This window comes from Toxotes jaculatrix, chromosome 1 (assembly GCF_017976425.1).
Source record: "Toxotes jaculatrix isolate fToxJac2 chromosome 1, fToxJac2.pri, whole genome shotgun sequence".
In the NCBI taxonomy this organism is placed as follows: domain Eukaryota; kingdom Metazoa; phylum Chordata; class Actinopteri; family Toxotidae; genus Toxotes; species Toxotes jaculatrix.
Window position 1 is genome coordinate 2,284,938 of NC_054394.1, and position 26,988 is coordinate 2,311,925.

The following is a 26,988-nucleotide window of genomic DNA, read 5'->3' on the forward strand; positions in this document are numbered from 1 at the left end:
TGCTGTTTTTATTGATGCTTGGCAACATGCTCACAACCTCACTGTAGTTACCTGTGTGTTTGTAGGCGTAGATCCAGTGTCTTCTCCTTACATCCAATAACAGAGGGGCGTTGTGGATACCTGAGCTACAAAGGAAGTAGGAATCCATGAACAGGTTCTGCAGCAGAACATCAGATCAGTCTCAGAGGCAGCTGAAAGAAACAAAACTTTCAGGGTGGAGGTTGCCCACTTGAGAACCCCCACCTGTTAACCATGTGCCACCCCCAACAACAAGGCCAATCTCATGTAAGCACTCACCACCTTTTGGGATAGTTTAACATCACATCCTGTTTTTTTGATCCTGTAAACCTGTCTGTGATCTGATTCCAAATCACTCACCATGAAGCTACTGAATGCTTGGACTCATCATTCACCAGATCCATACCCTCAGTGCTCTCCCCCTATGGGGCGGTGTTGGGTGCAGAGGAACAGAACAGGAAGCTGAGGTGCTAAAGAGCTGCAGCCACCTTATCAGGCAGTTTGTGCTCATAGCATGTACCTCCAGCCAACCTCAACCATATCTGATATACAGAGGAGAGCTGAGGCTCTGAGAGGACACAGGATTCCAGAGTTAGTTTTTAATGATGCTACTTCAGCATCTGAGTGTAAGAGAGAGGACAGAAACTGCAGCAGAAGCCAAGTCTTCATTAGCCTCCTACATCCCTGTGTTTCTTCAGCTCAGCTCACAGCGGTGTTTGTTGGTGAATAGACCTCCACTGATTCATAATTTTGTCATGTCTTCCAGGCTCTTGTGCTTCCCAGTGTCTCCCCTACATTGAACAGACATGGGCTGCAGTATCTCCACATTATGTGGGAGCCTTGCTCTTAGTTCATTTGTTAAGGCGATGGTGTAGCACACACTCCTCCTCCTCCTCAGGAGCGAGGCTCAGCTGTGCTGCCTCAGACTCAAATGTAAAGCCAAAGTGTGGAGAGATGTGTCCATCCATCGGCTCTTTGAGCACATCGATTTTTGTCAAATACTCTGCCACAGACAGACTTTACAGTGCATTCAGAAAGCGTTTACTTTTTTTCACATGTTGTTATGTTGCTAACATGTTGTTATGTTGTTGGTCATTTTCCCTCTCATCAGTGTACACTCGCACACAACAACAAAGCAAAAACAACATTTCTGGAATTTTGTGGATTTCTCAAAGAGGAAAAAGTGAAATATCACACTGACATAAGTATTCAGACCCTTTACTCAGTGCTTTGTTGAAGCACCTTTGGCAGCGACTGCAGCCTCGAGTCTTCTTGGGTGTGAAGCGACAAGCTTTGCTCATGTGGATTTGGGGATTTTCATCCATTTGTCTCTGCAGATCCTCTTAGCTCTGTCAGGTTGGATGGGGACTGTTGGTGGACAGACATTTTCAGGTCTCTCCAGAGATGATCGGTTGGATTCAAATCAGGTCTCTGGCAGAGCTACTCAGAGGCATTCACAGAGTTCTCCCTACGTACACCTGTGTTGTCTTGGCTGCGTGTGTATGGTCATTGTCCTGTTGGAAGGTGAACCTTGGGTCCAGTCTGAGGGTCTGAGTGCTCTGGACCAGGTTTTTATTAAAGAAATCTCTGTATTTTTGCTCAGTTCAGCTTTCTCCCAACACTGACCAGTCTTCCTGTCACTGATGCTGAAAAACACCCCCACAGCATGATGCCGCCTCCACCATGCCTCACTGTTGGGATGGTGTTGTACAGGTAATGAGCAGCGCCCAGTTTGACACTTGGAATTGAGTGCTGCCGTGACGTCCAATCAGTTGAATTTAGCACAGGAGGAATCCAGGCAAGGTGTAGAATCATCTCAGAGATGATCAAGAGAAAGAGATTTCAAATGAGTGAGGTACTGGAGGTTCTGTGGGTCACCGTACATGGAACATAGAACATCTGCCATGGAGCTTTGGTCAGGCTCTATGGAAAGTCAGTGTGTGGCACAGACCGCCGATATCAGTCTGTGCTTTGGTGAAATAAAGGGAGTCCACATTACATAGAAGTGTGTTTTGGAGGCAGAGCTCACAGCTGTAGTGAGGGTGACACACACACACACACAGAGGATGAAGACCAGATGTTTTAAGTCACTCTCCTCCCTCAGAATTTTGTGCACATCATTGTACAGTCCTGTCATTAATATTGTCTGTGCCATGGCCAAGCAAGTTTCCCCCCCTTTGAGGCCACACTCCCCAAGAAAAGCTCTGACTACTGATCCATTATCCCCTCCCTGCAGCTCAACAAGGCCTAAGTGGCCACCACATTTCCCCTGTCCTCACTAAAACACAGAATTATAAGTCCAAGGTATTTTGAGACACTTTGGTACTTTCATTAAGAAGGAGGCTGCACCAGTTTTTTGAGAAAATATAATGCTAATGCACCATTGGTTGCTTCAGTAAACCTACATTTTTGGCTGATCTGGAATCAGGAAAAGCAGCCTTACACACAGGTCACACTGGAGAATGGAACAATGCTCTGCAGGAGCCGTTGTTGCCTCTGTCTGTTTCAGAGACTTTGAATATTAACTTGAATTTTTTTTTTTCTTTTTTTTTTTTTGGACTGGCCTTCTCTATTATAGCTGCCTCGTGTCTTGGCCTCAGCTGGTAGGTAGGTTTGCATTAGAAAGCAACCAGTCAATCCTGCATCAAAAAAAAAAGAGAAATACTGTTTAGTGTTTGGACCATACAGTTGTCAGGGTCGGCTCAGCAAATTGTACTGTAGAAAACAAGCACATCCCTGAGGAAGATGAGGGGAGGTCTCACCTTGAACAGCTTGTGTCCTCCTGCCACCTGCCTGCTGTCAGTGAAGTGGAGGTGTCTTTTGATGCTTTCCTCAGTCACACTGATGGCTCGAGTGATCTGCTCTGTAAAGATTAGTTTGCCTGATGACATCTTCTGTTACTTCTCTGTGGAAAAGGCGGTAAAAGTCATTTATGAGCTCTGATGTGTATAAAGTAAGTTTACAAAAAAAACATTTCATTTTCAGTTTAGCCATGTTGTTGGAATAGACACACCTTATTTAAAAAAACCTGCACAGGACAGACACTACACGGCTCTAACATGTGCTGCCTGTCACAAGATGACAAACCTTTGTAAAAACCCTTGTGACAATTTTAAAGTGCAACTCTATTTTCTCAGTCTATAATTTCACAGAAACCATGATGGTAAACTGTGAGCTTCATGAAGAATTCCTCACACAGTTAAAACAAAAAAAAGAATTAGGCTTCACACAATGGCCCACACACTGGAAAACACGCAGTGTGGACACATAAACTGGAGTACACAGTAAAAAGAGCTCTGCACAAGCTGTGCATTATCTGAGCCAGGCTACTGTTGGTGGGTTTTAGCCTCAGTGTTCCTGTGTGTTCTCTATAAAACACACACTTGTTTACAAGCAACAAGAAACTAAAGAATGATGTTATCAATATGACCCTGTGAGAACTCGAATGTGTTCCATTAACAGTACACTACAGTGACTGACTGCTCCCTCTTGGAGTTGGAGAGACACATGTATCAGTATCAGTGATTCAGGAACAACCATGATTTTATTTTAATATAACATTCATTTTACTGTCCACTCCAATCTCAAGTCTGCACCTATAATATACCTATTGGGCCAAGCTGCTGTGCTGTGCTGCTGATCAAATCATTAGGTATTTTACAACCACAACACTGTCCCACAGAATACATACAAATACAGCTAATTGGCTATGTTGACATTTAAAATCACTGATCACTGAGAAAATTTGAGGCAACTAATTGTCTTATTAACTGGCACGACAAATCTAAATCCATTTAATGATAGAATGTGGCTATTCACTATGCTTGTAAAAATGTCTGCAACTCACCTCTAAACTATATCAGAAATGTGTCCGCTGACACTGAGTCCACTGAGTGACTGTGGTGCCAAATTGGACATGACAGAGCCAGATCTATAGGACATTCAGGGGCAAACCAACACTTTACTTTAATGTGTCTATTTGGACATTACGTTCATGCTAACACTGGTCCATCTGCACTGCTGCAGATGAGCTTAAATTACAATGAATGCCATAATTGTGGAAAGAGAGGACACATGGTCTGGAAAACTCTTTTACAAGAGTCAAGTGGCCAAAGAAAAACAAGCCTGTTCTTGTCTCACTAAACAAAACAGCAGAGTGTATATAAATACAGGACGTAGATAGGTCAGTCGAGCTGACTCGAAGGTTGGACCCACATGTAGCTTTGTGATGCTAAACTAATAATCGAAACTAATAATAATCAAAATCTAATTAAAACTAATAATCGTTTTTTAACTATTCAGATTAGCACTTAACTGCTTCTGATTATTAGGTTCAGGTTAAAAAAACCAGCTGAGGTTTGCATTCCCTCACCACACTGGGCTCTTCTGTAAAGTGGTCTTGCATAATTGCTGCAGTGGGGTGGTCTGTACAATGTTATGCTAACCTTCAGGCATACTGGCCAAAACTACAACACCCATCATTCCTTTCCTCAGCACTGGGACACTGCAGCTTCCTCACTGAGTTATTCTCACCTGTGGCAGTGCTTCCAACGCACAGTGTTCATTGACCAGATTAATTGTATGATATAACAATGATGAGACTGTGTAATTCAATAATGAATGTACGAATGAGCACCAGGATTCTTGTAGAACCTAGCATCATGTGCATAGGCTGAATACTTAGAATTGTGAGTTCGTTATGGATGAAAGGTCATCAATGCAAAAAAACACACTTACCAGATACTCCTTAATTACCTGGTCCACATCAAACCACCAATTACCGAATAAGGCACGTCAACACACACTCACAACTGTCAACTGATTATGGTCAACGGAAGAGGAAGTGATCACGGTTAGTTTCAGAAGGGCTGAGAGAAGAAACTGTGGTTCACATTTGGTTTGGCAAAGTGTCACTGATGAAAATGGGGGTAAAAGGGCTTGTGAAGAGTCACACAATGAACACTACACACATTAATCTTGTGCTCCAATTGCACAGCACGAAGGTGTGAACATGACCACATTAACAAGGCTGTTTTATTTCACACTGTCAACACAAAACAGAAATGAATGTGATATGTAGATACATTTACCAGTTTAGGAATCGACAGCTGTGGCCTGCACTGCATGTTTTTATTGTGTTAGCAGTGTTTTTCTTTAGTATTTAGACTCTGACATTCAGCTTGACTTTCAGTGTGTCTCTGCCAGGTCCTCTATTGTTTTTGATGATCTCTGGGTAGTTCCTCCCTTTGCTCTCTAGGAGCCTCCACAGATTCCACCAGATGTTGGAAACCTTCCTCTGAGTTTCTGCTCCATGTTGACATGATTCATCACATCATTCAAAGCTGCCAATCTCCTGTTCTACCACATCCCAAAGGTGTCATGTCATGTCATCATCTGCCGCTTATCTGGGTCCAGGCCCAGGTCGCGGGGGCAGCCCGCCCAATTCACAATGCACCGAAGTCCTATGGCACCTCCACGGGTGGTGAGCCCATGGGAGGTGGTGCCACCCAGAGTGGGATTCAAACCCACGACCCTGAGAGGTTGAGTCTCATGCTCTACCAACTGAGCTAACCAGGCGGCATCCCAAAGGTGTTCTACTGGATTCAGGTCTGGGGACTGAGGAGGACTCTGAAGTTAAACTCAAGAGACTGTTGTGTGAAAAAATACCAGAAGATGAGCAGTTTTCCTATGGATGTAAAAATATCTGAAGATTTTCTGGTATTTGAGTTAAGCACTGACTCATCAGCCTCAGAGCTTGAGAGCAAAATTGTGGACTCTACAGAAAAAAGGGGATTAAATCTCTCTAAGCACCACAAACATGGTTATAATGGGGCAGTGAATATGAGTGGTGTATATTCAGGTGTACAAGCACAAATCGCAGAGAGAGAGAGTCTCTAGGCTTTTATGAGCATTGTTCAGCTCACAATCTCTCTCTCAGCTCAGTCTCTCTCAAGTCTTGTACTGAGCGACTCCGTTAAAATGTCCCAGAACTTAAGCACTTTTATGGCGCTGTAGAAAGACGTCAGAGGCCAGAGAAGGAACACTAAAACACCTTTGTCCTGCTCTGTGGTCCTCCTGTTATCAGGCCCCAGCTGCATTAAGGTACAGATATGGGAACGAACCAAAATGTTTGAATACTCGAACACGGTTTCCAAGTTTAAGCAAGAGAAAAGCACTGACATTCCCAAAACCTCAGCTCTCCTGAAACTCGCTGTTATGGTTCTGCTGAAGTACAGAGGGAACTTTGATGGCACTTGTTACTCAGGTTAAAACAAACAGTGAAAAAAGTAAAGCAACACTTTGATGAACTGATGACAGTCGACTGTTCGACACGAACATCTACTTTAAAGTTAAAGTTTTCTATGCCTGTCTCGACACAACCATCACCATCCAGCAAGTTCCCCAGAGGTTTACCTGCCTACAAGGAACCGTTCATACTGTGTGTCTGAAGCAGTTCACCCAAAGACACTCCAAGATGCACAGGACGTGGAGTTTCACCAAGTTGCCTGGCAACAAAATGCCTGTCTGATCAGTACAAATGTGATACTGTTCCAAGCTCCCCATTATTTCATACCAGACATGTTTCAGAGTCCAGGTCACAGCATCTATTCTGGATCTAGCTAAAATGCTCATCGTTGACCATCATGCACTGCTGTATACACACAGTGAGGTTTGCACAGCCTTTATATTATTCATGACAACTCCTGTTCCTGTTGCGGCTGCTGAGTGCTCATTTTCCAGGCTAAAAATGATCAAAACCTATCTGAGTAGTGCCACCGGACAGAAAAGACTGAGTGGACTGTCCACATTCTCCACTGAAAATGAAAGACAGCTGGTGGAGGATTTTGGACAGTATAAGACTTGCAGAACGTCCTTCAAATGGGTGAGCACAGCTGTGAACACCCATTTGAAGGACACCTATCATACTATAGCCATTACTTCCTTCTTGCTGATGTGTTGCAACAGTGTAGCAGCTCAGCGTTGTGTGTGTTTACATTGTGCGGTGTTCAGAAAATGTGCAGACTTGTTGCTTTGAAATGTGTTTGTTGTTGGTCTGCAACTACATGTCTGTGTATCATGCATCTGCTATGCTCCATCCTGTTGACTGTTGACTTATCAAGGTTGTTGGTTTCCGTATTTTGTTGAAGACAGTTGAATACCTGTAAATTTGCAGTCTATTGTGTGCACAGGCTACAAAGTGCTTCTCTACAGAAGGTGAATTGTGGTTTGGACAGAGAGCTCAGTGGCACGATTTGCATCCAGGTCCACTGTTGTGCCACTTCCATATATGGGACTCTGTATTCTGTCCTCGTGTGTGACATTTCAGTGCATTTTAACTTAATTCAATTTACTGCTGTGGATGTGAGGTGAGCATCATTGCTGGAAAATCTAATTACTGAGAATAATACAAGCAAACCTCTAAACCTCTGTCTCCGTTTACTCTCTGCACTTTTCCACTCCTGATGCCAGCGTCACAGGGGCTGCGTTTGGCTTTTCTCTGATCATTACAAATATCTGCTATCATCAAATTACGTAAAATAACAAAAAAAAAAAAGTTCGCTAGAGCATAAAAACAACAAAATCATGATCAGTTTTTAAATGAATCAAGTAATTGGTCTGGAGTTAAGAGAGAACTTTTAATTTGTCAGCTGTAAAGCCTCTGCCCTCTGCCCATTTATGTGTGTGTGTGTGTGTGTGTGTGTGTGTGTGTGTGTGATGTTCAGACATTGGCTTCAGGCTCAGGTTGGCCTGTGCTGGCGAAGGGCCACAGTTTCCTCTGATTGTGTTCTGCTCAGTACTGGATCCTATGTAGTTGAATATTTTGCTGGTCGTTGTTGAGCATCTATAGGCGGTCACCTCCGGCGTCATCAGCAGGAAGGACTCCAAAGACAGGGAGGAAACAATTTATTTTAATAACCTGACTGCATTAAACACCTGATGGTGGGAGGACCGGGCAGCTGTGTCCGAAATGTCTGTGTCTTTGGATAAATAAAAAACAAACAACAGCATCTTCATTGTTTTATATTTCCTCCACAACAAGACGTTGAGAGCAACAGAGTGCATGTCCAGGAGCATCAGATCAGAAAATGATGTGAGAGTATGTGTCGTTATTAGCAGAGACATATGATTTGCTGGTAAGAATCATTCTTTAATCTTTATTCTGTCTCACTGGAAAAAAAAAAAATACAATTTGCATAATCCAAATTGAGTGTATTTTTCTGTAATCACATCAGGGGTTTTGTGTTTGATCTCATAGAGAGCTTTCAAAGAATAAAGTCACCAGTATACTGGTATATTACCAGGGACCATGCAAGGCAACAAATCATTCTTGGCAACAAGATTGCAGTACACATCTGGATTGCCACGGCCACATCCTCTTCCATGCATCTCCTCCCACTGGTGAAATGAAAATTGCCAGTTGGCGGGTGTGGAGCTGCTTTCTACACCATGTGCTGACACCAGAATAGAGCCCTCTGAGTTGCAGGCTTCATTATTGGACACTCGAGCACTCAAACACACAGGTCGTGTGGTTGATTGAGAGGCTCCGTGACAACTGTGTCTCTCTGCAGAGGTCCCAGATGAATGGGTGCTCCTGGGCCCCTGCTCCTCTGTGCCAAAGACACTGTTCATTAATTAAGGGCAGGAATTATCAGCCCCGGTTTGGCAGTTTACCAAATAAAGCTGGTCACAGTGGCATGCTCAAGTTAATGAAGTGGTAGAAATGCCACGCATGCCAAACTGATTTGCATGAAATTGGACTTCCTCTGCCACTGGCACTTTTCCTCTATCATCATGCTACAGTGAAATCAAACGGGCTGTGGATGGATGGATGGATCCGCTCATTTCCAACCATCCTGCTGTCGTCCATTTGTCTTTCTTTATGGCCTATAAACAATCTGGTTTCGTAGAGAGCTGGTTCTGCAGTGAGGTCAGACCAATATATTGCACCAATATTGACTTATTATATGAGATCAGCCATTTCTCATACAATCATCACTGTGAAACGAACGCCGATTTCTATGGAAGCCAAAATTCACCCACTAATGTTTAGCCTTGTTATCTCAAGAGCACGACTCGATTATCTTGTTATCTGGGATATTAAAGTCCAACAAAATTTTTTTTTTTTTTTTGCCTGCGACAGCATACTTATCTGTTCTATAGATCACTTGTCTTTTGTTCACCTTTGAGAAAAAAATGACAGTAAAAGGAAGAAACTTTTTTTTTTTTTTGCTTCCATGACATTGCCCTTAAGTTTCACAGTCATTTCCCAGAACACCATCAGGTATCCATCTACGTAGATGGAGATCATATTTTGACTCTGTCGATCAAATTGCACATAAAGCTGTGAAATCAAGAATCATTGGAGTCTTTGTTAAACCGTCTCATAGATACGTTCAAGGTTCCCTTTGCCGTCTTTTTACTGACACACAGGGTTTTCATTTGACTCCAGTGACAGTACGAAACATGTCCAAAGTAACTGGGAGTTATTTTATCTGATTCTAAATTCTACTATGAATTCTCTCTATGATACTGGATGCTACAAGTGCCAGTGTTACCATGGTAAACAAGATAGATTTAAAGTAAACATTCATCCTTTTGCCCAATTGTTGTTGTTAACTGTTGGCTAACGTTAGTACATTTTTGAGCTGCTTTGTGGGTAGTTGCATAAACACACCCACCCTGACAGTCACCATCTCAGCATGGACTAAAGAGGCAGCAGCCAGGTGAAGCTGAAAGTATCAGTGCCATCCAGAAATATCTGGACAGTCTCATTTTTACTTCATCCACAGCAAACTGGACTTGAAATCAAACAATGAGATTAAAGTGTTGAGTCTGAACTTAATCAATTTAAGTATAAATTCATTTGTTTTCTCTCAATTCCTTCAAATTAAAGGACAGAATATGTTTGTCCAGAACAACACATAGTTTTTTGATCTCACTCCTCAATCAACAGAGCCAAAAAAAAAAAAAAAAAAAAAAAAATCATGTCTACCATGTTAAAGTCCAAGTTTTTGTGAGCCAGTTGTCCACACCACCCTCCTGCCTCTGCAGAATATTTGGTGTCCACCTTTGCTTCCAACAGACGGACACTAGAGGGCTTTGTTGGAGAGTGCTTTGCTGGAAATGTTGTTCTGGGGAATATGCTGTCGATTTTCTCAGGAGGACGGTCTGTATCTCGAGATTACAACTTGAAAAATGATTAGCAACCTCAGCCTCTCAGAGTTCAGACTCAGAGCTGAATGTTCAGTATGCTTGTAAAATCAAAAAAAAAAACAAAAAAAAACAACAACTCTTAACCATAATAGAAATGTTTCAGCTAAAGGACAAACGCTTCCCATCTTGGCTTCTTCTTCATGCTGGTTTACCACACAGTCATTATATAACCTGACACTTCACTTACTCGTGCCAGTGCTGTTCACAGTTCCCTCCAGCAGCCCAACCTCATCCACCCAGGGTGAAGTTTCATGGTATTGCTGTCTTTTTTAAGAATTAATTGAGGGTGTCATATTTCCAGACTGTAAATCCTTCTTTGACAAATGTGTTTTTATTGACAAAAAAAAAAAAAAAAAAAATCAACCTTGACAGTTCTCATTTGGGTCATGAGTCAAAGAGAGTTCAAGAAGCTCATTCAGTGTGTGTCTGACTCATGATGCTGCCATGAATCACGTGTGTGAGACAGACAGTGAAGCCTCGAAAGCTCAGTGCGGTATCAAAGCTACAATATTGTTCTAGATCCAGTAACTAAGAGGTGAGTTTTACATCCCCTGGGTGGGAGAGAGAGAAGGAACCGTTGTAAGTGTGAATGTGTGACTGTGTGAGTGTAACAGGATGTGAGAACTTTTCATGTTGTCTCTCATAATATTTTGCTCAGAATGTTTCTTTTCTGTGACAGGATGGAGAGGGAGGTGTGTGGGTGGAAGGGATACTGTGAATGTGTGTGTGTGTGGTGTGCATGTGTGTATCTATGTTACAGTTCTTTGCTTTTATTACTAACCTACATATCCACTTTTCTGTGATGGGTCATTTCTGACCAGTAGATTCAGCATCTTATGTTTGCAAAGGTTGTTTGTCCTGTTTGTCATACATGTCAATCTAATAATTGACGCAAACAACTTGCAAAAATGAGCTAAATGTCATCATGTATCATGTGAGGTGTTTCATTAAACTTCTAAATAATCAGATAAAGAAGAACACTAGCTTCTCAACTGTCAGATGTGTGTGATGCCCTCCGCTGCCAGGAGGAAGCATCGAGCATTTTCAAACAGCACGTCGCTTGTAGCAGAGCTTGGAGAGCAGATTACAGTCAGCAACAGCTGGAGCAGATGGAGAGAAACCCAGAGAGGAGCTGCTGCTGCTGCTGCTGCTGCTGTGAACACACACTCACTCCCACATTCAGCTCCCACACACACACACACACTCCAGGAGAGGTTTGTTGTTCCACAGATCAACTTTCTCCAACAAGCCCTTGACTACATGTGGCCATCCACTCACATTATCTCACACACACACAAACACACATGCAGAAGCAGCAGCTTTTAAGTCTTATCGTGCCTGCTGGGTCCACAACACTGTGAAGCACCTTTTTTTTAATATTCCTGAAAGATGCTCGAATGGTGCTGAAAAACAAAAAAAGCAGTGAGTGATTATACAAATCAGTCAGTGTTTAAGTGTGAGTGAATAAACACTGTCCCTCTACTGCCACTTGTATTATTTAGATTGTTTTCAGCAAACAAATCCAGAGATAGAAGAAGAAGTATGGATGGATTAAACAAAAAATAAAAAAACAAACTCGAGAAATCACATGACTTCACTTTTCTTTTACAAAGATGATTGTAACCAACACATTCTAACATTTGGGAGGTGTGGAATAAAAAACAGAGCAGGATCAAAGCTCATGTTAATGGGCTGTTCTGTTAAAGATTAGCTTGCTGCAGAAGGTCCTGCTGTGACTGAAGTTATGCTGCGAGGATCTTGTCATCCTGAAAGAAACATTTTTCAAATAATTTTACATTTTGGTCGTTTATGAATGTAATTTTGGAGACATCACGACTTTGGCATCTGTGAAGAAAATTCACCAGAACCAAACACTGACACTGACAATAAAAGACAGATTTATGATTTTAGTTTTATTTCAGATGATCTGTTATAACCTGTGGCATATGGTTAATGTTACTTTGGCTAACAAAGGCTGAGCTTGAGCTTCAGCCTTGTGTTTATTTAGTTTATTTATTTTGTCAAATGTTTCTGAGCAGGAGAGACTTCCACTGTCAGCTGAACAAGATAACGTTAGCCTTGGTGAATGTTGTGTGTTTCGCTTTACAACAAAAGATGCTTTCACAGATCACAAGTAGTAACAGTGAAATTTCAGGATATGAACATTTTGACAAAAACTGAAACTCTCCCCCTGAGTTCTGTGGACAGATCCACAAGTTTACCTCTGAGGTGCTTCCATAAGTTTGAGATGTTTCCTCTTTTGGTTGAAAATGCTCCTTCCCTCAGTATTGCCGTATTTCTTTTTTTTTTTATTTAAGTCCTGGTGAATCTGTTGCTGTAACCACACTTGCTGCCATTCAACACTGCTACAACGAAAAAATGGTGGCTTTGGCAGATGTCATAAAAGAGGCACACAAAACAAATATATATTTAAAAAAATATACATGAATATGCATTTTAATAAATATATAAAGTGAGTCAGAGCCTTATTATCATCATGGCAGCGTTTTAGCAGAACAATGTGAAATAGACATTAAAATTTTCATTATATTTTAGTTTGTGTATTTTTGAAAAAAAATATTCAAAGCATTTTTAAATTTTAATGTTAACTCTGTCAGATATCATGCAAACACAAAAGGAAAGCTCAAATTTCAGTGCCAGCAGACACAGACTCCACAGAGATGATTTGGCTTTAAAATAAAGTTCAAACCAGGCACCTGAGCTCCACTGACTGAGGGTCTGGGTTGGACTGAGGGTTTCTCAGCGGGGCACATGGGCAGTTTCTGTAAATATGGGACACAAGAAGGGGACAAAATCAACAGACAGCAAACGCTGGAACTGGGACATTTGTTTGTTCATGAGAAATATAAAACGAGTCAAAGTAAGTGAAAGCACTGAAGAAGAAATGAACAATGAAACAATGAAACAGCGGATGTAAAAGAGGAAATAAGAATTTACCAATCAAACAGGGCGATTCAGAGCGAGCTGAGATGCAGCATTAACATGCAGCCTGTGTTTATTCAAGCCTCATAGACTCTGTTCATTTCCTCAGCCCTGTTTGTTAATGTGTGTGTTATTGACTGAGTCCAAAACCAGAGCAGCTGTCTCACTGACACACACTCTCTCTCTCCTGATCAAAGACAGATCACAACACGTTGTTAAATGATGGATACATACATCTTCTGTCTGTTTCAACATCTCCTCCACGCATCACATCACAGACCCATCCAACAATAATTACTGTGAGAGATGTGAGATTACATTGAAGTGGTTGTATCAGACGAGCAGAGGGACTCTTGTTATTTCATTAATTATCTGCACAAAATGAAACAAGTGGCAGGACTAGGACAGGAAGGGAATTTCATCCCTTTTTAATGGAAATAACAGGAGTTTCTTGATCTCGTCAGAGTCTGTCCCACATTTTAAAGCCAAAATATGTCCTAATCGAGACTGTGACAGAGTTGTGCGTGTGGCAGTTTTTATTGACTTTAAGTAGTCTTCAGTAAGATCTTTAACACGAATCTGACCCGTTTAAAAAGTCATTGCAGGAGATTCTCCACAATCACCACCTGTGGTGTCTTAAACCGGTCCTCCCGCCCCAAACAAAGTGAAGCCTGCGGTGGAGCCAGCTCAGAGTCACCACCCGTGCTCCGAGGCTCTGATCTCCTATCAGCTGCAGGAAACAGACGCACACCTTGGGGCTGACGCCAGAGCTTTCCCATCCGAGGGTAAATTGGATGGTTAAGCCCTACTCAGTAAATGCTTGCTCTGGCAACTGGCCACATATGAGGCTCCACAGCGGGAGTACCGCGCTCACAGGCAGGTGTAAAATGAATCTGTAATCAGACGCATTATTTGGACGCAAAGGGTTCTGGTACAGGTAAAATATCTGGTTTTTGGTCAGCTCCATCATGGATGATTCCTCGTCTCTTTATGATCAGCTCAGATTGGTGCACATGCTCATGCAGCAGGTTTCTCATCTGCACTGACCATCAGTTTCACCTGTAAATAACTGTCACTGATGAACGTTAAATCTGCGAGAACATGCCAAATAAAGTAGTCTGTAATAATCTGTGTGTCCACTGCCTGCAGGAACCTTTCTACAATCCCCTGGGTCTCTGCTTTGTGTTTCTGATGTGTGATGGGATGTTGTGTGGAGCAGAATGATGGATGCAGGGTTACAAAGGCTGGATTTTAGTCATTAATGTGTGGTTAGAAATGTCAGTGGGATTTTGAATGACGCTTGAACAGAACCCAAAAGTTTGGTTTCACTTCAGCTTCCTCTATTAACCTAAACGACTCCCATCTTCTGCGTTGTTACATTTCCCGTTTTTTCCGACTTAATTTCCAAGTAAAATCAGGTTGGTGAGAGAAGAGAGACTGACTCAAAACAGAAAAGCTGTGGCTGTAAAACCAAAACATCGAGCTGAAAGAAGCTGAACTGCTAAACTGGTGATAATTCTGTCAGATTTTCACTAAAAACATCGAGTCATCTGACCTGTTATTGAAAGAGTACTCCGCTGATTTACCATTACACTCCTAATACTGTCAGACTGGACTGCCAAAAAAAAAATCAATGAAGCAGAAACAGAGATATCATCTGTCCATCCATTACCCACAATACATCCCGACTGCCGACAGTTCAGCTGGAGATTTGGGTGGTGTGTTAGCAGCAGCTAACACCAGCCCTGGTAACTTTGTGTGCTCTTTTTCCTCTGAAATAAACTCAGTGACTTTCATGATTTCATGACTTTGCACGTCCAAGTCACTGATCAATTACTTTGTATTTGTATTACTTTCCTTCCATCTCTGTTGGATGGAATACATCCAGCTACAGCACCGACAATGTGAATAAAATCGTTAACTGGGAATAGGATAGGAAACTGATTGAATGCTTTGATGTCTCTCTCTATATATAATGTCTGGAACAAATATCTCCAAACAGTAGGATACTGGTTTCCACTGGTGATGGAATTCCATCACCAGTGGAACGTGCTCAGGTGCTGGGTTCAAGACAGGTGTTCATTTTCAAATCATTTCTCCATTCAAGAGAAAGAAGAAAGAACATATGGAGGATGTGGAGCCTCCAGGGGGCAGACAGAGTTCAAAGCACTGGGTTCCAAATCGCGTTCTCACGCTCCGTGTCGTTAATGCTATTGTACATGGCAAGAGAAGTAAAACCGCTGCCATGGTCCCCATCAGATCATCTAAAGCATTATGGGATGTGGATTTCCAATTTGAAACCTTATTGTTATGCTGTATTGTTATTAGGTATCAGAGGAGAATGTCTTTAAACAGTCGTCCTAGGAAATGTCATGTGACTGAAGTTCTCCTAGATTTTCATATCAAAGACCACGACAAATGTGTTTTCACAGACCCACAGGACATACATTCAGTTTTCCCTGAGAAGAAAACAAAAGGGGGTCCAGTCTCACCACAGGTAAGGCCAGGAAACCACAAGCCAGCAAAGAACTAGTGAACAGTACAAGAATCAGATCACAGGTGAATGAACAGGTTTAATTTGATGGCAGTTTGCAGCTGATTCAGTTTAAAGGCTTCATAGTACCTGAAATCAGATCTGACAGCAGGTGGAACATCTGAGGTTTAGCACACTTTACTACACACTGGATTGAGCTCTACACTGACAAGATTTAAAGGAGAGAAGAGATGTGAGGTGGTTTAACAGCAGAGAGCTACAGGAATATCCTGAGGTTTCCTCTTGTCAGTGAGGAAGTGCGACGCACAAAAATATAGACTGTTAATACAGAAAATTCCAATTCGCTGATGCTGATTTTTGAAATCCACGTGGAGATAATGGCATTGATGACAGTGAAGCTGCAGCTGTTATTATGCTGTGACTCAGACTGCAGTCAATACAGACAATAAAGGAACATAACTCCAAATGAACCCAGGATTCTGATATCAGCTCACTGGCATCACCTCTTTTATGTTAGACGGACATGAGCACTAAGATGAGGAAGACAGGGGTCGAAGTTATCTGAGCCAGTGGATTAGCAAGATAGTAACCAATCAGTGCTTTGTGAACGTCCGCACTAACAAACAGAACGAAAGAAAATCAGAACAGAGTGCACAGACCCATAGCATGATGCTCCACCAATCACCGAGCAGCAGCACAGTCACAAAGAGCAACAAGTCATGTGATCTATCCCGTACCACAACACGTGATCCCAGCTGATGGAGAACCCTCTCTGGTCTACTTCCAAGTGTTAAAACATACTGACACACAGACAGTTAGAGTGAATGTCATTTGGACACAGTCTCGGTCTCAGACACTTGGAACTGAGTCCCTGGATAGAAGAAAGAAAAACACTTCATCAACACATCATCCATCTGCTCCTCTCTCCTGTTTTGAAAATGCCACAGCGCCTCCACTGTTGGTTTTATTGCACTTGTGTCAGTGAGTGTCGTGTCATTTGTTGATTTTGGTCCTGGCAGCAGTCACATTGTGAGAATGTGAGATTTGGTTTTTAGTCTCCAAAGCTGGATGTGTCCGGGCAGTGAGATCTACAGGTTAACTGCCAACTACAGATTTCACGTCTCCACCATGGTGAGGTCCAACCGTCACCTCCTTTTTATCCTGTCTCTACCTGCTGGTCATCATTCATTACAATGCTGTCAATTTGCAGTCTAATAATAATATCATGATAATGTTATACATTATTATTATGTATCACTTTCCAAAACAGAATTTTGTGCTTTACGATAAAAATTAATCACATTATAAAAGAGAAGCTGAGTAAAACAAACTAAAATGCTGTAAAGTTAAATCACTGAAACAACAAAGTTTAACCAAAGAGGGGTTTTTTTTTTTTTTTTTTTACCAGTGATTTAACAGCTGAAGCAGAGTTCTCTGTGTGCTGCCTTCATCTCCTCAGGAAAGTTATTTCCAAAGTCGAGGAGCCTCTGTTTACTGAGGTTTACGCCATGATCAGTTATTTCTCTGTAAAAAGGAAAGACAGGACAAATAAACAGAAGAAGAGGTGAGATGCAGCCTGACTGGATGACTGATCTAATTTACCCACATGGGTCGATGACATCACCAACACCGTCCAATCAGTGAGTATACCTGTCAGTCTGTATAATATCATGTTCAGAGCTCTTGGTGTGAATGTGACAAGCAATGATGAATCATTGTTTCCTTGGTCTGGTCTAAAAATGAGCTGAGCTACAGATGTGAGAAACTTTTACAATCAGTTTGTGCTTTATAATCTCCGGTACACGAGTTTCTACTTATTGTTCAATATAAGCCACTGTCAAAACTGTCAATTGTTTGATTTTCTCCTCATTGAATGGAAAAACTAAAACGGCTTAGCACAGATCAGTCATTTTACACTTCCTCTACTGCCCTTTATGGCTTATTTCATAGATCTGGAATTCACACTAACACATTTATCAAAAGCTCCAATTAAAGAGAAGAAAACCTTTAATCTTAAAAAAAAAAAAAAAAAAAGAAAAAAAAAAAATTCAGAGGTGAGCATTAATATTGCTTGTGTCCTTTCCAGCAGCTTCTAATGAGGAATTCCTTAATCTCAGAGGACTGTGACGCTCTGAAGGCTCCTGTGTCACAGTAACAGCCCTCAGTGAGTTCACAGAATGAACATGGGAATAATGAGGAAGGCTGGCACAGACACTGAGGGTCACAGTCACAGTCAGGACTGGATACTAAACCACTGTGTCAGTACAGATCCAAATATATTGAGAGCCAGAAAGCAAGATTTGAAAGATCAAATGTCTGATCCGTGTCTCGGTGTCTGATGCTGAATTAAATAAAAAAAATAAAAAATAAAAAAAAAAAAGAAGAAGAAGAAAAGAAAAAGGATAATTTTAGTTTAGACATTTAACATCTGGGATCTTTTGTTTCTGGAAGTATTGTACTGTAGGCGCTGAAACCCTATTATCTCACTTGGCATCTCCCATAATTCCTCTCTGATTCTGAACGTCTGGAAATTTTTGTTTTAGACAAAGTGAATGTGGCAGCAGCTAACACCAGCAACAGCTTTTCAAATTTAGAGTGAACCAGCCCTTTAAGAAGAAACCCAGTGGGAATGACAGTGACACAGGCCTGTAATCCCTCTAACACAGTGAAACAATAAGGTCCAACACACACTTCCATGCATCCTTTATTCCATTATAAGCATTAAAACATCCATTGTGCTGCTTTTCTTGCAGCAAACACCACATGTATGACAATCTGTTTCATGGCATATTTAAGGCTTATTTCATCTGTTTTACACACGATTACAAAATCTGATTCTACTAGCATCATCTTCACTTGCATATCGTGAATCCAGTGTTAAAATCAATGAGACTAACCTGCCCTGCGTAAAAGGGCTAATATGTATAGAGAAGATATTGACGTATACCGTTACGGAGGATTATCATACAAACCAGCGTCAGAGACTGTAAATCTATCAACATTTAGACTGGAAAGCCTCGTTAAAAACGTCAGTATCAAAAACAATGATCAGGACCAAAGCAGGGTCTTCATTTCCTGTAAAAAGAGGAGCTAGAGGAAATCCACTAGAGATGATCGGCCCAAAATCAGCTAGAATCACATTAATACCCAACTGACAAACCACTTCACAGCAATACACGGATCAGTCAAACGATCATCACGAGTTGCTAGGCAAAGATCCCTCAAACATAATCTCCCCCCCCCCAACACGTTTTCAGCATTTTCTTCAGTGTGACAGTGTTTCACTTATTTTTTTTTGGTGTTTTACCTCAGTGTGACTGAAACGTCATTTAGTGTTATACTTCTTTTTTTTTTTTTTTTTTTCCTCTCTCATTTGTACGGGGCTAAGAACAAATCGTTGAAATACAGTTGACACAAGTAGAAATGTCTACGACTGTAAGAGGTGGTCTGCACGTTCTGCTTATTTCCAGAACATTTTATTTCCCCTTTGTGGTTCTCTCTGATGTCTCTGCTCTCTGCTCTCGACCTGTCCGGAGGCTCAGCGGACAGCAGTGCTGTTAAAAAGAGGACATGAGGCCGATTCCTCTCCTGCTGCAGGCAGGAACACAAAAAAAGGGGGGGACGATGATGATGATGATGATCGGGCTGGATTTGGTTTTAGTACCATGCTGTCGTTTCTGTATTCCCCAAACTGTCTGGCTTTCACACGAGCGACTGATTGATTCATCTGATGAATAGCAGCAGTTATCAGTCCCCCTGAAGACCACGAGAGCCCCCCGTGAAATGTGTACAAACGTAAGGCTTTATCTGTAGTGTGAAATGACTGATAATTGAAACACACAACCCAAACCCGGCAACAGGAGGCTGACCTCAAAACACCTTGACATGGAGCGGGGTTCACAGTTCCCTGTTAAACCCAGCGCCACGCTCCCTGGCTTCAGTTTACAGTACTGAGTCAAGAGTGTTCCTGTTTGAAACAGCTGTCAAGTCTTGTTTACCACATGATCTCCAGTTAACAAAAGCACAGCCCTGATACCTGCTGCTCTCTCTTCTATTGAGGTAAGCTTCTGTGTGACCCCAACATCTGGGATACTCATCGCTGCGTTGCTTAGCGGCAACAGTACACACCTGGTTGGACACAATTTACAGGTGCAACAAGTCTTGATGCACATGTTCATGTGACCTGTTGAGGTATTCTGCTAATCATTTAGGTCCTCTGATAAATTCAGGTTCACGCAGCTCTTTACCATCGTGTTGCAATGGTGTACCATTTGTACAGTTATTGAGAGCAGGAAAACCAGTTCTAACTGTCAGCACGTCACTGGAGTCAGTCCTGATCATGCTGATGGTGTGCTGAATTTATCAGTGGCTCCGAAATATTCAAAGACTTGAGTCATTTTCTGCCAGAATTATGTGCGAGTGTACCAAAAAGCAAGGAGTGTCGTAAATTGCTATATTTCTCAGTGAAGTTTGGTGCAGCCTTCCCCATGTATGTGAGAGTAGCATGCACCAGGACAATGGAGATCACAGCTACAAAGGCCAGATGTGCAGGGGCGCACTCTGGTTAAAAGCTTTTAAACACACTCACAAAAAAAAAAAAAAAAAAAAGTTCTAACATGGAATGCCAATAACAAAAGAAACCAACATATACATCTTCAAACACAGAAAAAAAAAAATCATTACCTGAAAATGTCTGCACATTAAAAGTGCAACTGTTTAATCAACCCTGAATGGTAACTTAAAAATACATAAAAAGTAAAAAACTTCCATTGTATCTCGAGGTGCAAAAATTGATACTTCTTCACCTGGTATAAAAGAATACAAAAATCAAGCTTGGACACTGCAAAGACTCTCAGTCCAAAGGAAAGCAGGGATGGAGGGAGAAGCAGAGGGAAGAATAAGGAAACGTGACAAGCTGAAGCTCACAGTGAGAGACACTGACATAGAAAGTGGACAGGGAGACAGGAGTCAGTGGAAGGAGAGAGGGAGGCTGAGAGCCGGAGTGGGAAAATAAATCCAGATTGAGCAGCGAGTGCAAACACCATCTAGGCCCGGGCTCATCTGGCAAACTGGGTCCACATGTAGGAGCAACAGCCTGGCTTTAGGGACACTACATTTTAAGCCAAAGCTGCACGCCTTGCTGGGACTGGTCTTACGCTCAGCTGCACCTCAACAATCTAAAAACCACCTCCTGTTCCAGTCCACTACATGTTCCCACCCTGACGTGGCTCCAAGGACAGGGGAGAACAGTGTGATCAGTTTTCTCCAGGCCTGCCCCCCTTTTGGCCAAGAGAGGAAGTTGGGAGATGATAAGGAGGAGGCTTCGTGAGTGTGTTGAGATGAACCCTGGCCCGCTGGCTGAGCTCCCCTCAGGAGGTGGGAAGCTCGAAGGAGATGAACTGCTTGAGTCTCTCCAGGTACTGGGCGTACAGTTCAATGTCGTTGTGGCCGGCTCCCTCCACCCACAGGGGCTCGACGGCGCGGGGGCAGCGCTCGTACATGGCCAGACCGTGAGAGAAGTCGATGACCTCGTCCTCCGTACCGTGGATCACCAGCACTGGGGATGCCACCTTCGATACCTTGTCAATACTGTGGAGGGGGAAGAGACAGAAAGAGATTAAGGGTAAGAACAAGAGACAAACCATGAAATCCTTTTAAAATGCCTGTTGGAATGGATTAGACCACTGACCGCTCATAACACATTTTTGAAATGGACAATTTTGACTTACTGTGGTAAAACAGGAAGCCTGTCTCAATGCAGAGTACAGCAACTGGTTGAAAACTCCAGACCAAGTGAGCAGGAGCTTTGAGTTGAGATCGTTGTGTCAACAGCTCAAAACTTAATTCGTTGACACAACAGTTTTGGAACAAATATCCCAACAACTAGGGTTTGGCTGTTCTCTGCCATCCCCGCTGGTTCATGTGAAATGCATGCTGGGATTCTTCTCTACCACACGTTTGCACATAAATAGGCTTCCAAAATATTCTTAATAAAACAGGCAGATGAAGACCTGGTGACCTGGAATCCATCTGTCGAAGTCTAAAATGAACGCTTACATCCCAGGATACCACAACAGCAACATATTAAAGCCACTATGTACAGTGTGTGAGAAGCCTTCTGTTAAATCCACACACTCCAAACTCCTGACATTCTGGGATGTTCTGAGAGCAGAAAAACTGATCAGAGCACAGTTTTCACTGCCTCATCCAACCAAGTGATCCCAGTTTCCACGACAGCTTATGTTCCTGCCTCACTCCACACACACACTCTGCAGATGGTGCTGTTGATTGCAGCGGGACCCAGAGAGAGAGAGATTTGACTCTAAGTCAAGCTGGCAGTATCTTTGGGTGTCTGCAGAACGCTGAGAGCCTGAGATAGATTGCTGAGGGCTAACAGAGCCCAGAGTTTCTGACGGCCAATGTTAGTGCAACAGGCTTTTTGGAGGATTATGGTGGGGATGTATTGTGGTTCTGCAGGTCCAGCATGTTAGCCAGCATATCAAAAAGTCTGAGCACATCACAGAGAGAACACGTACTCTGAGAAGACCACGGTAGGACTGGAGATACAAGCAAAGAGTGGCTGCACTAGCCGTAGAAAGGGAGAAAATGTGACGAGTCATGTTTAATCCTCTTAATCTCCAGGCTGCTGTGACATGGTGACCTTTACAGGAGCTCTTCTGTTCTGACACTCGCTAGCTTCCTATTCAGATATTTAAGGTCCAAAATTCAACATGCATGGAAAAGTTGGATATGTGGAACCGCCGTGCCAATAACATGGATGTGTAAATGCGTCTGCGTGTAACACACTCACTCTGAATGAGTTAAATAATGATCAGCTCTGTCTTGTGGCCTGAATGGAAATATGCAAAGCTGCAGTCCCTGCCATGCATACAAATTCCTTACTAATCATCCTCACCCATAACTAGGTGTAGAAGCTCAGCCTTCACGGTGCCCTACTGCTCAGACAGAGGTTAGCTGGAAGATTAATGCAGGGAAATCATCATGGGCTAATTTCATTCCAGATGGAATAAAAAACTATTATCCTGTTCACTTCGCATACAGACTTACAGAGTTATGGCACATGTGGCTGTCAAACATGCACATTTTCTCTTCCAGCGTTTGGGTGAATGCGAGTTTACAGCTACAAAGAGCAAACTGTGACAGAGGAGAGAAAAACAGTGGTAAAAATGAGGTTTACAGACTATCTGACTATTAGGGCTGGGCTTTGGTAGCATTTTCTTAAATGAGCCCAGAATCTAATCTGCTTCTAAAATCATAACCCTGATAAAAATCTAATTACATTTAGGATTCACCAAGTAGCTAAAGATATAAATAAATAAAACTCAAGGGTTCAGTGTAGATGTCTAATTACCTTTTGTTGGCTTAGAAGGACAAACGTTTTCAAGTTTCAGCCTAATTACAGCTGACAATGAGTAACTACAGCAGCCTGTAACAAAACCAGCAGAAGATATGGATGTTGATTAAATATGTATCTGGCATATTAGAATAACAGCTGTAGCCCTTCTGTAACCCTGTAACTGTAACCCTTTCAACACCTATGCTTGTCTGAAGCATAAATTTGTGTTTTTCTTGTTGTGTTTTGTTTTGATTTTGATTGTTTTTCTTTTTCCAACCTTGTGCCCGATCGATCGTGGATCTCCGCTGTGTTTTCCTCCATCTTCTGAGAGTTTGGTTTGCTCACAGACGCAGTGGGAATGGGTGGGTGGGGCTGAGTGAAGAATGTGAGGGAGGAGAGATGCAAACACTGGCACAGCGTTACAGGATAAACACTGATATAAACTATACTGTCTCATCTTATGCCCCGTCTGAAAATGTACCAATATAGCTTAAAGTGACCATGTACTGCCCTGCCCTGCCCTGACCTTTGACCACCAAATTCTAAACACTTCATCCTTGAGTGAACGAGGACTTCTGTGTCAAGTTTTAAGAAATTCCCTCATGCCAATCCAGAAATATGATGTTCACGAGAAGGGAATGGACGGACAGATGGACAATAATGCCTCTGACCAAGGCAGTTGCCAGCACGAAGGCATTAAAACTGAAGGAAAGAACTGCGACTAATGTATGATATACAGAAGACAAAAAGTAGGCCAAAACTCAGCACCATGCTAGACTGGAGAACTCCTGCTATATGCTGACAGTGGGCCCCTGCTGGTTTTTATACAGGTCCAGCTGGGAAGCTTTGACACCAGACATCTTATCTTCCCACTCAGACACACAATTATAATTCAGAACCAGAAAACCTTGACAAAAGACTTGCAGTATGCAAAACATGCAGTGTCGAGAGTGGCACCACCAACACTAGTAGAGGGTAAAGACTGAAAAAGAAGCGATTTGATTTGCAAGGGCACGCACCCATACAGCCATGTTGAACATGCTGGATTTAGACAGATGATACTAACATTACCTAGTGGTAAAACCATTAGGTAATGTAGTGGTTTGGTTACAACAGCAGCCATGACTGCCTCAGAAGTTTCCCTGTCCATCAGTGTCCATTGCTCATGATTGTAGGTGCAGCAGAAGACAGAATATTTTGGGGAACATTGGTTACTTAGTTGGGCTCAGACTGACAGGACACACTGCTTAAATTCAAGATCTCTCAAATTCCAGCTTTTAAGATATTAACATAAAACCATCATATGTTGTATTTCAAAGCTCTACTTCAAAGGTTCTGGAAAGTCTGTAAGCCAACTGTCATCTACGCTCAAAAACGCTACCTGCTAGCCACCTGTCTGACTCTAACATTAGACAATCAGATATATCTAAGGATGGAGTTTGACAGCATTTTATTGACTCCCAATCCAGCTGTCAATGCCAAATCAAGAAATCCTTTCAAATCACTTCTCGAAACTATTTAAGTAGTTTGGTTGGTGAGCAATTCAGAAATATGTTGGTCAAAAAAAAAAAAAAAAAGTACAGTTTTTGGTGCAGTAACAAAAAAAAATGTTAACTGTTTCACTTAACAAAAAGAGTCCAGCTTCTTAAATAATACAAGCCATGTTAATTAACTATCAAACCCAAACCAAGGACATTCCTCTGTGCTGAAGGGGTGAAGGGCTTTCACTACATATTCTGTCACAGACATTCATTAACCCTGTCCTCCCTTATTTTGCTCCTCACTATGGGGCTGTGCTGCAGAAGCTGTAAAGGCAAAAGTAATTAAAAAAAAACAACAAAAAAAACACAGAAAATAACACAAATTTGACTTTAGCATTCAGTGAATATCAATTAAGTAAATCACTGGATGTTTCTCATGCACTTCACATGACCTGAGGGCAAACTTGTTACACTGCTACAGGTCAGAGAATCTGAAATCTGCCAAGCACTCACCCTCAAGTTAGCAACGACGCTTACAAGCACTTACTTTATCATGCAGGACGCTAGATACACTAATTACTCCTCATCATGTTATTCAGCTGACTACAAATCTGTAGAGACGCAACAGACTTGTTTCATTTTATCATAGTGCAAATGTGCATAATTTGGTCTCAGTGTGTGTGTGTGTGTGTGTGACTCAATTATGCACAGGGTGAGGTGTGAGATGATACTGCGATAGCAGCACTGTCATAATGCCACTCCTTAGCTCTGAAGAAGCCTAAGCACCAGTTTTTTTGGTCAAAACAGGACCGTGGCTCATCCTGGTGCCACAACCGTTGTGCAAAACACGTGACAGAAACATTGTTTGTGCTTGGTTCACACACAAGAAGAATGAGGCTGACGCGAAACAGTGTTAGCGAGTGACTTTCCAGTTGGCTTCCTACAGACACGTCATGGAACTGTGGGTAGGATTTCTCAACATGAAGATATGTAAGACACAAACACAAGCACTCACCCGTGCTATCAAACAAAAGTTTGCATAAACCTCCCTGACATATGGCTAGTATGAATAATTATGCCAGATAAGGCGCAGTATTTCATCATTAAATTGCAGTTAAGGTATGCAGCTTTTTGCTGAGTCGTTACATGCTGTGTTCCAGTGTGATGCCTGCTGGCTGTTTCACCTGCCTCATGTAATTTATGTACCTAATAACATCTGTTTCTTAAATATAGCACCACCATAAAAAAATATTCGTTTTCTTAGAAACGCAATATAAACATGCATGTTTTCCTGTTTCATAACTCTGGAGCAGATTGGCACACTGGGAAATAAACACGTGTCCTTTTCTCTTCAAGAGTTGGATGAGAAGACGGATACCAATCTCATGGCCTTGGAGCGATAAAGGCTGAAGTTGTTGGTTCTGTAAGAATCACTGTTGTAGAGCTGAATTTTCCCTGTAGCAAAAAGACATCAGTTTCCACTTGTCCTCTGCACCTTGGACAAGGCCAGTCCCCAAAATAACTCATGTTTAAAGGGCTTATTGTCTTCAAGTGTTTCCAAGACATCTCTTCTGTCATGGAATATCTCCGTCTGAGCGCCATCTCCTGGCAGTGTCTAAGAGGTTAGGACACCTGTGGAGCTCTGCCAAATTTAGATAAACAACCTATCTTTGTATAAAAATGGTTTTTCTAATTTTCTGTATTGCTAGGGACTACAATAGCCGTATTAGTAATGGCTGATGCAGGCATTTTGTATGGATCATATTAGTTACATAAGGTCCAATTACTTCCTGATTGATGTAATCTGTTGTGCTCTGGGTTCACCAGCTGTCTAAAATCCCCCAGTACACTTTGTTTAACCACAGCAGCATGGCCCTGCACACAGCAATGTGACCCACTGAAATGTATAGATATGTAGTAATTGCTGCTTTCCTTTAAAAAAAAAAAAAAAAAAAAAAAAAGTGGGTGTGACAATGATAAAGTATGCTACATTAGGTTGTCCAGCATCAACTGTTTTATTAACACTGATTTTTACAGATGGTTTAACTGATGTAACAGATTAAAATGATCAATCCACCCCAATATCCTACTTTGACAACACTTAATATGCAGTAACGGCATGCTCCTTTTGCTGACTCCTAAGTAGGAGCGATAAGACGAATCATCTGCAGCAAGACGGATTTCATTTCAACAGCGGTTCCACAGAAACCTCTGTATATTAAAAGCCATTACTTTGTAGCATGTGGGCTGTAAATTCCATGACTGTGTGACTGCTGCTTTTTTCAGCCAGTCCTTAAAAAAAATTTATCTCACACACAAGAGTTATTTAACTTAGAACCACTACCACAAAAAGTCTGTTTTTCTGTTTTCATGAATCCTTGTCACATACTCTTGCATACAAGTGAGGTGTGAATATGAATAAGTGTGAATATGGTGATCAAATGATCCACCTTATTCTAATCTGTGTAAAGATGACTGAG

General features: G+C 42.0%; 1 protein-coding gene across 2 annotated transcripts in view; it reads right to left on the reverse strand.

Annotated features, from left to right (window-relative positions):
• Nucleotides 1-12,911: 12,911 nt before the first annotated feature.
• abhd17c (abhydrolase domain containing 17C, depalmitoylase) overlaps nt 12,912-26,988 on the reverse strand; it is a 29,520-nt gene continuing 15,443 nt past the window's right edge. The window contains exon 3 of one of the 2 annotated variants that reach the window (XM_041043189.1): nt 12,912-13,016. In XM_041043189.1, coding sequence (XP_040899123.1) covers nt 12,938-13,016 — 79 coding nt within the window. In that variant the 3' untranslated portion in view covers nt 12,912-12,937. Of the gene's footprint in view, nt 13,017-18,893; nt 21,260-26,988 lie in introns of those variants that run through there. The other variant, XM_041043182.1, reaches the window with a different exon arrangement.